This window comes from Tetrao urogallus, assembly GCF_951394365.1.
Source record: "Tetrao urogallus genome assembly, chromosome: 26".
Classification (NCBI taxonomy): Eukaryota; Metazoa; Chordata; class Aves; order Galliformes; family Phasianidae; genus Tetrao; species Tetrao urogallus.
In genome coordinates, this window is record NC_136839.1 from 2,026,806 (window position 1) to 2,040,545 (window position 13,740).

A 13,740-nucleotide genomic window follows, 5' to 3' on the forward strand; every position below is an offset into this window, starting at 1 on the left:
TGGCCCTGAACCCACCACCATGTGGCTCACACGTGTTCCCATGTCACTGCATCAGAGGACAAACAGCAGCTTTGGCTTCGGGTTAATCTTATTTAAAGAGGGACTTTCCTCAAAGCCCCAGTCCCAGCTTCCCACAGCACGGTGTGAGCGGGTGTATGGGAACTGCTGATCCCAGCCTGAACCTCTGATTGATCACCTTAGGTGAGCAATGAGTCAGCCCTGGGAGCACAAGTGAAAGCAATTCACCTGTGCTGCCGGAAGGGATGGAGCCTGGCTGCACCTCTCCTAGAACCATTTAGGAGTGGGGAAGGATCTCTTTCTGGAGATACCTCCTTTTGGAGTTTTCCAGTGAGCCCTGGATAAGGGTATAAGCCCTCTATCTATTCTTTTTTTGGTATAATAACCTGCTTAGCCAAACTCTTGTGTATTTCTTAATTATAACACCTATATATCTATTGGTTATACAGCGGGCCAGGAGCTGCCAACCACGCAAGCATCACAGATTGTAGACTTATAGAGTCACTAAGGTTAGGAGCTCGCTGCTCGAGAGGGAATGCAGCTTGTGTCTGCCAACAGGGTAATGTTGTGATCCCAACACAGTAAAGCTGAGAGATGGGCAGCAGCAGGGTGGCACAGACAGACCCACAGACACCACTGCTCCATCCTATGCTAGGTGAAAGCACTGGGGGCAGAGTGACGTGAGCAGGGGGTGAAGGAATCCTTCATTCCTCCCAACCCCGGCGCCAGCATTTCTGAGCAGCTTCCAGCAAACCTTCTCACCAAAGCCACACAAAACTGGCTGCATTCTTTTTTTCCAGCAAACCTTACAAAGAGAGTTTTTGGTGCTGACACACCAAGGCAGGAGCCAAACCGAGCTGGGGAAAGGCCGTGACATTTCCAGCTCCACTCCCTGACACGCAGCTGAGCTCACAAGCACGGGGCTGGGGCTGGGCAGGATGGGGACAGAGCAGCTCTGTAGTAAAGTGAAATGCAGGGGAGCAGCACATGTTGGGGCTGTAGGAGAGGAAGGATGTCCATGTGTTGTTTTGCACCTGCGGGTGGAACTACAAACAGAAGCAGGTGGCTCTGGGCACTGCAGCCTCTCTTGCAGTGACAAAGGGAAATTCTCTCTGTGGCTGGGATTGCTGTGACAGTGCTGAGTTTGGGTGCTGGGGGTGTCACCTGCTGGATATTGTCCCTTGGCCGTGCAGCCAGAGGGGATCTGGTCACCCCATCCCAGCTGCAGCCCGGAGCCTCGCTCTGTTCTTCTAATTAACGAACCCATTTGCAAACCCATCGTGAGGACGGTGCTGGTGGACGGCTGGAGCGAAGTGTGCAGAGATGGATGGACGTGGGTGTGTGAGCGACGGACAGGCAGACAGACAGCAGGGAAGAGTGTGTGGGGAGAGATGGACGCGAATCATTGAAGGGTGGAGGGGACGGCTGGACTGAGACCAAATGCAGCCGAAAGCGTTTCGTGGGGGGGAGGTGGGTGCTGGGGAGGGGTCCGGGCTTTGTGTACCGACAGAGGAGGGTGCTGGCTCGGCTGCTCGCCGTGATGCTCCGGGGGCGGAGAGGAGGAGGAGGAGGGACTTGCAGCCCTTTTCTGGTGCTGCCGAGGCGGCGGGCGGCAGAGGGAGGGCAGCCCGGGGGATGCGAGGCGGCCCCGGCGCACCATGGCCGGGTTCGTACCGCTGCTGCTGCTCCTGCTGCAGGCGGTGAGTGCGGGGCTGCGGGCTGAGCCCAGGGGGGCCGGATCCAGAGGGGAGCGGGCAGGGAGAGCACGGGCTGCCCCAGTCCCGCTGGCACCGGGTGGGGGTGGGACGGAGGGGTACCACGGGACTGTGGGGTTCTGCTTGCAGGGTCCCGGGGGTATCGGCAAGTGGGAGTGCCAATTGTATGGGGATGGAGGGTCCCAGAAGGTTTGGGTGCAGAGGGAGAGGAGTGGGGAGGTGGGTGGTGGTGGTGGTGGGGACACCATAGGGATGGACACCATAGGGATTTCTCGTGCAGCCCCTCGCGTCCTGCTGGCACCGAGCTGGGCTCTGCTGCCCCTTTTCCCCACAGGAGGTTATGGGAAGAAAGCAGCCCCAGCTCTGTGCCCCCACCTCCCGAACCCCACACCTTCAAAAACTCTCACAGACCTTCCCTTCCTGGCTCCAAACTCACTGCTCAATGTGAAGGGCAAAACCGGGATGGGCACAGCCTCAGCCTGTGCCGGAGATAAAACTTAGGGATAAGGGGGACCAGAAAAGAAGGAGACACACAGAGCAGGGGATGTGGGGATGCACTGAGCCACCCAGGGCAGAAATGGGGCTTTTGCTGCAGGAGGATCTGTGGGGTCCCAGAGGGCTCAGTGGGCAGCAGGAAGCTCTGGGGCAGGGCGTTAAAGCTGCTGCTTCAGCAGGTTCATGTGGAGACTGAGGGGGAGAGCAGTATGGATGGCTCATGGCTCCAAGCTGGGCTTGGTGTCCCCCATATCCTGCAGCCAACCCCTCAGGTCTGAGCTGCCCCTAGGATTGCACCTGCCGAGCCCACCCAGCCCCATAGAGATCTGCTGTAGTTGGAAACCCACTGCTCCTCTTAGCTTTGAGCAGGACAGGTCAAACGTGCCTCACAGCTGTGGCTGTACCCCCAGCACCCCATTTCCATGGCACGTTACCTGTGCTGCTCAGACTGAAGCTGATTTTTGGGGGGGGAGGCAGAGCTTTGCAGGACCCACACAGCTCAGACGTGGCTTCTCCCACTGCCCAAAGTTTGGGGAGTGTAGGGATCCAGAGCTTTGGCCTTTTCTAGACAGGGTGCCTCGCCAAAATACACAGAACCCGTCTGTCAGCCTTGCGGGCCGTTCGGATCCAGGCTTGCTGCTGGGCCCGTCTCCAGCTGTAGCATTGCCGCCGTTCCCCGTTTCGGAGCAGCACAGATTTCCTTGCCAGGGTTTGGGAGATGATGCTGCTGCGCTGCGCACATCTTCTTCCAACGCCACCCCCTGTAGGGCAGGGGAACGCCAAAACTACTCCAAAAGCAATTAAAAGCTTTCAAAGGTGTTGCTCGCACCCTCAGCGCGTCCCCCTTCCTTCTCCCCCCCTCAGTCCAGCTGTCAAAATGCTTTATGGTGTTAATACCTGTGGCTTTGTCAACGGGAGTTGTGTTAATAACATGCACATTTCAGCGGGCTAATGCAGACCATGTGCCCCTCTTATAAGCGTGTTAATCTTTATGGATGTTTCGGCGCTCGAGATGCAGAAAGGGAAACGTAGGCGTGGGGAGGGGGGGGGGAGGTGCAGCATCTGGGGCTGGAAGGTGCGTTTTCCACGTCGTTTAGAAACGCGGAGGATAGGACAGCCCTACGAGGAGGGGATCGTGGAGCGTTGGACAGCTGGGGGGAGGTCGGGGCTGGGGGGGTCCGGTCCGGTTTGGCACAGAGGAAGCAACGCAGCCGGGTTCTGTCCCTGTGGGGTTGCTTTGCAGCTGCCTCAGGCGCGGGCGGCGTGGGAGAGCTGGCTGCTGCGGCCCCAGCTGCACCGCTGCGGCCTTTCCAACACTATTTATAGCCAAGTTCGGATGCTCCCCGCTTCCCCAAACCTTCCCGAGCAGGGGGACACGCTGCAGGTGCTGGGGAAAAGGAAGCAACGGGTTGAGCTCCAGCTCCACTCTCTGCAACGGGCATCGCTGCTGCCTAGAGCTGTCCCTGTTGCAGAGCGAGCTCTTTGCTCATCCCCAAGCCCATTTCCCAGCAGTTATTTGAGGGTGCTGGGTGGGTCCCCCAGTGCCAAGCATCCTACCCGCGCAACTGGGGATCGGTGCCAAGCCGGGCTGGCAAAGCGGCGCTGAAGGAAGGCACACGCTTCCAAGCGAAGGGTAATTGGAGCACTTTGTCATTCAGATGCCTATAATTGGCGCTCCATTGTCTCGGGCCGGGCCGGCTTATGCCGGCTGATGCGTCCATGAGTTCATAACAGCGCATTGTGCAGAGCGGCGGCCAAACGGCTGACGAGGAGTCCAGATGCACGGGGACTGGGAGCTCCTCTGCTGCCGGGAGAATTCTTCCCCCCCCCCCCCACCCCCCCAAATCAGCCTCATCTTGGTGGCAAAGGGACAGTCCCCCCGAAAGGAGCACATCCCCGACAGCAGCCTCCCCATCGAGCACCATCGCCCTGAGAGCAAGCGCATAGAACCGACCCTGGATGGTCACAGCACCGCTGTTGCTGCTGTCCCTTCGGGTGGCCCCAGCTCTGAGCATTGCCCTGCCTCCTCATTGCCTCATTCTCAGTGTGTCCGACCCGCAGCCCAACAGCACCATCTGCCCTGACACCATCTGCCCCGTCCTCCTTCTGTACAAACTCATCCCAGCTGCCGCACGAGGAAACTCCCGACCCTCCTGACTGTGAGCAGGAGGAGCAAAGCCAGCCCCACACATCACCCCTGGCCAAGGAGTGCTCTGGGGAATGGCCATCTCTGCTCCCCATGTTACAAAGTGGATGTGCAGAGGTTCTAACCGCACTGCTCATGGCACATTTATTGCTTCCATATGTGATGACAGGTTTTATAAGCTAGTACACTTATTCCTGTCAGACAGCTGAAGCTCTCTGCGCTCCTGTCAAAGTCTTCATTTCCACCGAAGGGGCTGATTTCTGATCCCAGTGCAGAAATGGGACCTTAGCCCTCTGAACCCTTCACTTGGGCTGGCAGCTTTTCCCAGGCAGGGGAGGGCTGTGACAGCACAGCATCCATAGAGAAAACGACTTCTGTGACGGGATGTAAGGCTGTAACCCTACAGAAAAGCCAGCATCCGCCTAAGACCCACAAGCCCAGACCAAGGGTTGTCATTGCCTCCTTCAATCAGCACTACTTAGCAGAAGCTTTGCAAATGAGTGAGCTTTGCATAGGAAAGTCATTTACCTCCCCTTTCTCCCAAACCCTATACCTAACACACAGCCTCCCCTTTAGCCCAGACATTGAATTCCACCCCACAGCACAACCCTCCCTGGATGCAACATCTCTCTGCCCATCGTTGCAATTCCTGTAACAAGAATCATCTCCGGGCTGTTTTTTTCTCCCAGGGACCCACCTGGGGCTCCAAGGAAAAGTGCTTGACCGAGATGTACACGACGAGTGGTGAGTGCTGCAAAGCCTGCAACCTGGGCGAGGGCGTTGTGCAGCCCTGTGGGGTCAACCAGACCGTCTGTGAGCCCTGCCTGGACAGTAAGTAGTGATACATGGGGGCTTTTGGGGAACACGAGTGGGCACCTGTGTGTCTGTCCTATGGACATCCATTGTGTGGATGCGCTTTGTGTCACTGGGTTCCATTTTCCCATTGCACAGAGCCTCAAATCTCAGCATTGTTTCCAGTATTTCCCCAATGCCTGCCCAGCAAATGCCAGCAGCTCTCCCTGTTTGGGGACCCATTGGTGCCAGGCATCAGATTCCCTTCCAGTTCCTCCATTGCATGGATGGCTCCTTGCTCGCAATTGCCTCCTGGATTTTCCTCTCCCCACACTGCTTTCCAACCCAGCCATGGGGATATCTCAGGAGCCACCTGTACTATTGCTACTTTTACCTTGTAAAGGCTGCGAAATAAAAGCAAGTCGGAGGGGAGAGAAGCAAATCATGAGTCCCCAAGAGAGGCGGGGAGCTTTCTGCTGGCTGACTCCAGGCACATTGCCTATGTCAAATGCTTCATAAATGTCGGCCGGAGCTTTGCGCAGGAGAGCTGGTTAAATGCTTGCAGATGAAGTGGTCCAGCTATTACTGCTTAAACAATGCCATGATAGGCAGAAAACGATCTACCCTGCAAATTTACTGCTGCAAGCTCTTTGAAGACCTGGGGACAAATATTTGTAGGGGGATCTGTGCCAGCCAAGCTCTGATTTGAAAGGCAGAATTGGCAGAGCATGATTGTAGGGGAAGTAAAAAGAGTCAGAGAGGAGGGGGGAGAGAAGCCCCATAACCTGAGCAGCACCAGCACAGAGCAGTGTCAGAGCAGTGCTAAAAATACCTCTGCCTTTCTGCAAAATCAATGAGCAACGCTTGCCCTCCGAGCTGCATCCCCCTGGTTGCAACCTTGGGGCAGGTTTGCTCGCTGTTCCTGGCCCCAGCCCAGCTCCCAGGATGCAGGGCAGCAAATCCAGAGGGCATGGAAGGGTTGCATTGCACACCAGGGTTACTTAGAGCAGCATTTCCTATAACTCCCTGCAATTCCAGGCTAGGAGATGGATTATTCCCATGTCCTTTCTGGGAAGTGGGAGATGAAGGGGGTTTCTACACTCCCTGGAGGATGCAGAGATTATGGGGGAGAGCAGGACCTGGGTGAATCAGTTCAGTCATGGCTGTTGGTAGCTTTGTGAATGCTGCTATTCTGGTTTGCGTACCAGCTTGCTCTTTCCTGCCCCAACAGTTGCATTCTTGCAGCAGGGTTAACCCCTGGCACCAGATCTGTTGGGTCAGGGAGCTGAGCTGGAAAGCATCGGGCTCCTTTCTCCACCCCTGCAGTGATGACAGCAGCCAGGAGCAAACACTGCATTGCACTTTGTGCTTTGCTTGGTTTTGCTGCTCCCTGTAGCTCCCGTGCCTCTATTTCCCCTTTGAGCCCTCCAAATGCCTCATAGCCCTTTCATCCTTTACCTGGGGGCCTCCAAAATACAGCACCCCCCCTGCTCACCCCACTGCACAGTGGGGCTGTCCTGACAGCACAGCATGAACCCCAGGACAGGACCAAGCCCCTACCACTCTGATGGGAAGCAGCACCAAGGAGATGACCTGGCTCCCCCATTGCACCAAGAGGGAAAAGAATACATGTTGAAGAGCCACAGATGGGGATAATTCCACTGCAAACTCTCTTGCTTTATACCCTCAGCTCTGACCCAGCTGTGGTCATGCACTGTTAATGCCAGCAGGATTATCATCTTATCATCTAGGTGCTATGATGGGGAGATGCTGATGCTTATGCTGGGTGGGCACTGGGGTGCAGGTGACGCAGGAGGGTTCCCAGCTATCCTCTGAGCTCAGGGCAAGATTTCTAGGAGGAGAGATAGCTTGGAGCATCCCAGCCTCTACTGGGATGGGGACAGGATCTTTTGTGGAGCTGCTCCCATCCTTCTCCTCCATGGGATTCCCTGGGTGCTGTGGGTGCAGCTCCTTCGCACAGAGTGCCCCAGTTACCAAGCAGAGCCAGCAGGGAGGAATTAGGGTGTAGCCCTTGGTCATGACATCCCCACCTCCACCCTGGGCTGCCTCCGAGGCTTTGCCTTGGCCTTCTTCCCGATTCACTGCCTTCTCAACTCACTGCTCAAACTGTTTCACAAGAAATGTCCTACTATCAAAGCACCTCCCCTGCCAAAGCCTGGAGGCGATGTTCCCTCCATCAGACCAAATGGCCACTTGCTTTTTTTATGATTTCCCTTCTTCCTTCCCTCTACCCTTGCCAGCCACCCCCCCCCCCCCCCCCTCCTGATTTCTGCCTCATGATTTATTTATCTCCTTCGCCAGCCTCTGTTGCTGCAGGAGGGAGGGGGCCCTGTTTGAATCTCAGCTGTAATTGCTCAGCTCAGATACCTTGCTGCCATTGCAAATGTGCCCACTCAGCCGTATGCCTTTCCTGGCCACTTCCCTGCTCTAATGGTATCTATCAATAATTCAGAATAATGCAAGCCAAGAGCCCAGGTTAATGGGTGCAGTGCACGCTGACAGTCGACCCGGAGCATCTCTGCCCCTGCACCCTTTGCCATTGCCTATGTGTGCTGGTTTGGGCACATTTGCACACTTGGGGTGTAGCTGAGGTGTGGGGTGGTTGCTGTAAGAAGATGCTGTCCCCACTGGAGAATGGCTTTGGGAAGCTGTTCTCAGCCCTATGCCATCTCAGTGCTGTTTCCCTGTCCTTTTGGGGTGCATTGCTTTGTCCTTTGGAGCCCTTCACAGGGGTCTCAGGGCTCTCCTTTCCCCTCTGTCCCAAAAGTGAGGCACCTGAGCAGCCCTGTGTGGATCCTCAGTCTCCTGTGGGACACCCAGTGAAGCTGGAGGCCACCAAAGGTGCTGGGAGGCCACAGCAGAAAGTTTTGCAGGCACAGGGTGGGTGCACAGCCCCACTGTCACTTGGAGGAAATTGCCACCTCTAATCTAAAGGCAGATGTGTGAGTAGTTGCCCTTTCCAAGAGCAGGGCTAGCAGGCAGGTTGCACTTGATCCCCCAATACCTTCTCCATTGAGGAGGTGGGGATTGGCATCATGGGCTGTGGGGGAACCGCTGTGAAGCGCACAGTTCAGGGAGACCAGCTGTGCCCTCCAGGACAGGCACTAATCCCAGCTTCCTGTGTTAAAAATAAAACAAAAATAGCCCAAGCACCTTGGGGATCAGGAGGGCAGCAGTGCGGGGGCAGCTTGGAGGGCTTCAGAAGAGGATTGATTTACATGGCCAAGTGAATCCTGCTCAGTGAAACTGGAGAGCCCAGAGCCCCAGGGTCAGAGGAGTCACCAGTTAGTGTTGTAACCTCCTGTTCTCATCACCTTCTGTGTTCCCTGACTTCCTGCGAGGCCAAGGAAGGGGCACAGGGCAGTGATACCCCAAGAGACCCCACCAGGAAGGATGAAGAGGAGAAAGCTTTTGTGATGCAATGACTGTAGGGTACCAGCATGGCCGTGGGGAGTGTCTACAGATGGGGAATGGGGAGGATGCTATAGGATGAGGCACTGAGTGCATGGTCACAGCTGGTTGGGTGTGCTGAAGGCTGCAGGAGTTCAAGGGACCTGAGTCAATGGCTCAGCATGGGGAATTGCTACAAAAAGGAGGATGCTGTTCATGGGAAGGGAAAGGGCAGCAGGAGCCTGCAGAGATGCCTGGGGCTGGAAGGGGCTAGGTGTTTTTTTGGGGAGCTAAGCAGGGAAAAACACCCTATATCTCAGAGGAGGAGGAAAATGGTGAAGAGTTGTGGCTCCTGCACAAACCCAGCTCCCCTGGACTGGATGGGAACTGAGGGCAGCACTGAAGCCAACGCTGGTGTTCAATGTGACCAGCAGGGATGGGGATGTCCCCACGGTCTCTTTCCTCACCCCACCCTCTGTCCCCCCCCCCAGGTGTGACCTATTCGGACACAGTGAGTGCCACAGAACCGTGCAAGCCCTGCACGCAGTGCGTGGGGCTGCACAGCATGTCTGCACCCTGCGTGGAGTCAGATGACGCCGTTTGCCGCTGCGCCTACGGCTATTTCCAGAATGAGCTGAGCGGGAGCTGCAAGGAGTGCAGCATCTGTGAGGTGGGCTTTGGCCTCATGTTCCCCTGCCGGGACACACAGGACACTGTCTGTGAGGAATGCCCTGAGGGCACCTTCTCTGATGAGGCCAATTTCGTGGATCCCTGCCTGCCCTGCACCATCTGTGAGGAGAACGAGGTGATGGTGAAGGAGTGCACGGCCACCTCCGATGCGGAGTGCAGAGGTAATGCTGCCTTTTTCCATCTTGGAGGGGAGAGCAGGGCTCTCTGTGTCTCATGGTGCCAGCACAAGCAGGTGTAGTGCTCTGTGCCACAGTTTCTCCTTTGGAATGGGGAGGTGGGTGCAGATCCCCAAGGGTGGTGGAGAAGAGAGGATCTCATGTCCAGCTGAGGTCCCCTTGGGCATTTCATTATGCAGCTTCCTAATGAGCTCAGCCAAGAGGTTCAGCAGCTCTGATGCTGCTTTTGCAGCCACCAGAGCCTTCATCAAAAGGGAATTTGACAGCTCGTGGCTTTCTCGTGGGAATTAACTGCTGCTGCCTTCCAAAAGAGCTGGGGAGCAGCAGGAGATTTTGCATCATTCAATACAGCAGCCCCTCTGCTCCACTCTGTGCAGCCCCCAGACTCTGGTGGGGGCTGTTTGAGAGGTTTTCAGGGGGGGCTGGCGCTGGGTTCTTCCTTGGCTGTTCCTTGGCAGCAGCAGTGCAGTTCCCTGCCCTGAGTGCAGTGACAGAGAAAGAGGCTTTGTCCCATCCGCTACTGATTCACAGTGTGAGGCGGCGGCCAGCGCAGCTCCCTTTGGCTGATCCCTTGGTGGGGTCGAGTAAATGGAGCCATAAGTCAAGGAGCACAGGGTGAGCTTTGTTAGCTGCCAGCGGGGCCCCGCCGGATGCAGCCATGCCGCCACTGGAGCGATGCTCTGAAAGGGCAGAGGGGTCCGGCTTGGGGGGTGGCACTGGGAGATGCCACGGCTTCCTTCCCACCCTGGGACAGCCAGCAGACAGAACACAGCGTGATCCATGTGCTGTGGTGGAGCTGGAGGGTCCAGAATGCAAGAGCAGAGGCTGCAAGAGCCAAACTGGGTGTTGCACTGGATTGGGTGTTGCATCAGGGCTGTATATTTGTGCAGGAATAGGCTCTGCTGAGAGCAGGAATTGGGCTGTGCCCAGGAAAGGTGTTTGGGGCACGGTGGGGGCAAGGAAATGGCACAGCTCTGAGGAGGCAGAGCAGGGACATGGCCCTGCAGAACTCACAGTGGGCACAGGGGAAGTCCCTGGAGGAGGGCATGGGGAGAGCTGAGAGAGGCAGGCATTGAGGGGCTGTTTGGGCAGCCACGGGTGAACACATTGTGGTGCAAGACAAGATATATCTGCTCCATGAGACATCTGTGTGCGGGTGTATGGGTGTGAACAGGGTTACTCCCACAATGGAGCTGGGCTGGCAGTGCACACCTAGCAGGCAGGGGACAGGGGAAGGGGATGAGTGAGGTCCCCCCCTCCCAGGGCCTGAATCCCGGCTCTGGTGCTGCTGGCAGCAGATGAATGCAGGCAGAAGTGGCTCCTTGTGAGCTGCAGAGGCAGCTGCTCTGCCTGCATGTGGAGTAGATGGGAAGCAGCTGCGGATGCATCTGAGGGACCATGTCCAACATCAGCTCTCTGGGACCAGAGACAGGAGCCCAAGGCTCACCAGCAGGCTTGCGTAGCTGGGAGAAGAGCTGCTTTTCTCTCCTGATACAAAACCTCAGAAAGGATAAATGCTGCTTGTGCTGGGCTGGATATCCATAAGCAACAGGAGACAATGATTTTCCTCTGCTGGAAGGACTTGAGTAAACCCAGTGCAAGGAAAGAAAAGCCTTCAAAGCTATGTCCCAGCACCACAGCCACCATCAGGCACCATTTGGATCTGGGAACAGCTTCAGTTCTTCCTGGGGTCTTGGGGATGAGGTGGTTGCAAGGATAAGCATGAAAACGAGGGGCTGTGCCAGAGTCACTGGAGGACACCACCAGGTACATGGCTGACTCTTGTCATTCCTTTTCCCTCCTGACAGACCTCCACCCGCGCTGGACAACGCACACCCCATCCCTGGCAGGTTCTGACAGCCCCGAGCCAATCACCAGGGACCCCTTCAACACCGAGGGGATGGCCACCACCCTGGCAGACATTGTCACCACCGTCATGGGCAGCTCGCAGCCTGTCGTGAGCCGTGGCACTGCTGATAACCTCATCCCTGTGTACTGCTCCATCCTGGCAGCCGTGGTGGTGGGGCTGGTGGCTTACATTGCCTTCAAAAGGTAAAGGGCTGGGGCAGCACCGTGGGGATGTGGGTAGTGGGAAGCAGGCTGTGTCCCCTGCTTTGAGGTCCTGAGTTTGGAGCACTCAGCAAGAGTGCTGCAAAATGAGGGAGGGCAGGAGCTGAAATGCCAAAAAATGCAGCTGAGGGGAGGAAAGGGAAGATTGCAGCAGGATAGGGGTGCAAGCCGTGCTCTCCCACACCCTTATCACAAACACCCCCTGCTCAGCCCCCCCTGCTCATGCACATCATATCCGATCATAGTCAGCAGCTCATCCCAGGGTGTGCACCTGGCCCTGCAGGTCAGGACTGGCTTGGCTGCTTTCTGTGCATCTCTGGGGGCACCACGAGGGGGGTCAGTGCCCCCTCACATCCCTTCTCAACCAGGACTTCATCCCTGGGCTCATGCATCTGCTGAGCTCCATGTGTGCTGCCCAAACCGATCTCATCCATCCAAATCCCTGTCACTACCCTGGACTCAGTGGTGGCTCCGCTCCAGCCCCAGAGGGCACAAATCATCACGTGCACAGACCACGAGAAGGCAGCAGTATAGGTGTTAAGGCACGGGTGTGACCATGGGAAGGCAGCAGCCACAGCTGTGCCATCATGTGGGTGCAGCGATGCACGTGGGGACCTGCATACAGCCCTATGTGCCCCAGGGGCACAGGCACGTGTGTGTGGGTCCATGCAGAAGGGGGCTTGGTCCTGGTCCATTGCAAAGTTCAGGAGCTGGGCACCTGCAAAAGCAGAGCTGATTTAACCTGGTGCATCTGCTGTAGAGGTTGAGCCAAAAGTTGCATGAAAAATACACATCTCCTTGGGAAAATGCTCTCAAGCAGGGCACAAAGCAACGGACCCAATCCCAGAAGGAAAGGTGCAAGCAAAGGGATGCTGATCAGGGGGACAGTGACAGTGCCACCACCACTTTCTGTGCAGGTGGAACAGCTGCAAGCAGAACAAGCAGGGAGCCAACAACCGCCCTGTGAACCAGACGCCTTCCCCGGAGGGGGAGAAGCTGCACAGCGACAGCGGCATTTCAGTGGACAGCCAGAGCTTGCACGACCAGCAGCCGCCCAACCAGAGCACGCAGGGACCAGGTAGGGTGATGAGGGCTGCGGGGTGGAAGGGGTGCGCAGCATCGCAGCTCCTTAACACGTTCCCCCATTGCTTGCCCTCCCCAGCACCAAAGGGAGACGGGAACCTGTATGCCAGCCTGCCGCCCAGCAAGCAGGAGGAAGTGGAGAAACTGCTGAGCAGCTCGGCGGAGGAGACGTGGCGGCAGCTGGCCGGGGAGCTGGGCTACAAGGAGGACCTCATAGACTGCTTCACGCGGGAGGAATCGCCCGCCCGAGCGCTGCTGGCCGACTGGTCGGCCAAGGAGACGGCCACTCTCGATGCCCTCCTGGTGGCTCTCCGGAAGATCCAACGTGGGGACATCGCTGAGAGCTTGTACAGCGAGTCCACCGCCACCTCACCGGTGTGAAGGGCGGCCTGGGGGGGGGAGGTGCAGCCAGGGGTCCCCTGCCCTGCTGCCTCATTGCCTCCCCCCTCCCTGGCACCGAGAGCCCTGGAGAGGAAGGTGGGGAGGAAGAGGGGGCCCCCCACCCCTCCTCGCTTTATGGCCCTGTATGCACTGAGCTCCTGTTTTCGGTATCGCCCCCTCCCACCACCGCCTCCCCCTGGCAGCCCATAACCCGGGCTCAGGGTCCTGCTCGGTGCCTGCTCCCGAGGCAGTCTTGAGGGCAGGAGTGAGCACCACTCTCAGGTCTCTCCTCTCTCCATTTCTAACGCCTTCTCCTGGTTCCAGGTCCCCATCCTACCCTTTTTTCCATTGTCTTTCTCACTGTTGTCTTCTGCTCCCATCTGATGCCCCCAAATTCAGCTGCTTTCCCCAAGCTGCAAGCGAAGAGCAGAGCTGAGGTGGGCACAGAGAGCAGCAGAGCAGTTGCAGCAGGATTTGGGGATGGGGCTGTGCCTGAGGGTGGGCTGGGGGAAAGGACTCTGTTTCCAGCAGCCTCACCTACACTGTGTAACTCGGGGTGGGCTGTCCCCATGCTCAGGGCTGGCAGGGTTTGGTCTTGATGCAGAGCAGACACCAAACACTCGGGGCAGCCCTAAGGAGAGCTCCAGGAGGGGAACACCAAAGTTCTAAAGGGCTGAAAAAGTGCCTGCAACAGGGATGTGACAAAAGGGCTTTGCTCATCCTTCCTTCACCACAAACCAGGTGTCCCCTCACTGCACTGGCC

The 13,740-nt window shown here is 57.1% G+C and overlaps 1 protein-coding gene across 1 annotated transcript; it reads left to right on the forward strand.

Moving 5' to 3' along the window:
- Window positions 1–1,676: 1,676 nt before the first annotated feature.
- NGFR (nerve growth factor receptor) lies at window positions 1,677–12,977 on the forward strand (the record flags this gene model as incomplete). Its single annotated transcript, XM_079547005.1, has 6 exons — window positions 1,677–1,718; window positions 5,064–5,205; window positions 9,069–9,428; window positions 11,252–11,495; window positions 12,431–12,591; window positions 12,676–12,977. 6 exons carry the CDS (start codon window positions 1,677–1,679, stop codon window positions 12,975–12,977), a joined length of 1,251 nt encoding a protein of 416 aa, XP_079403131.1.
- Window positions 12,978–13,740: the final 763 nt, after the last annotated feature.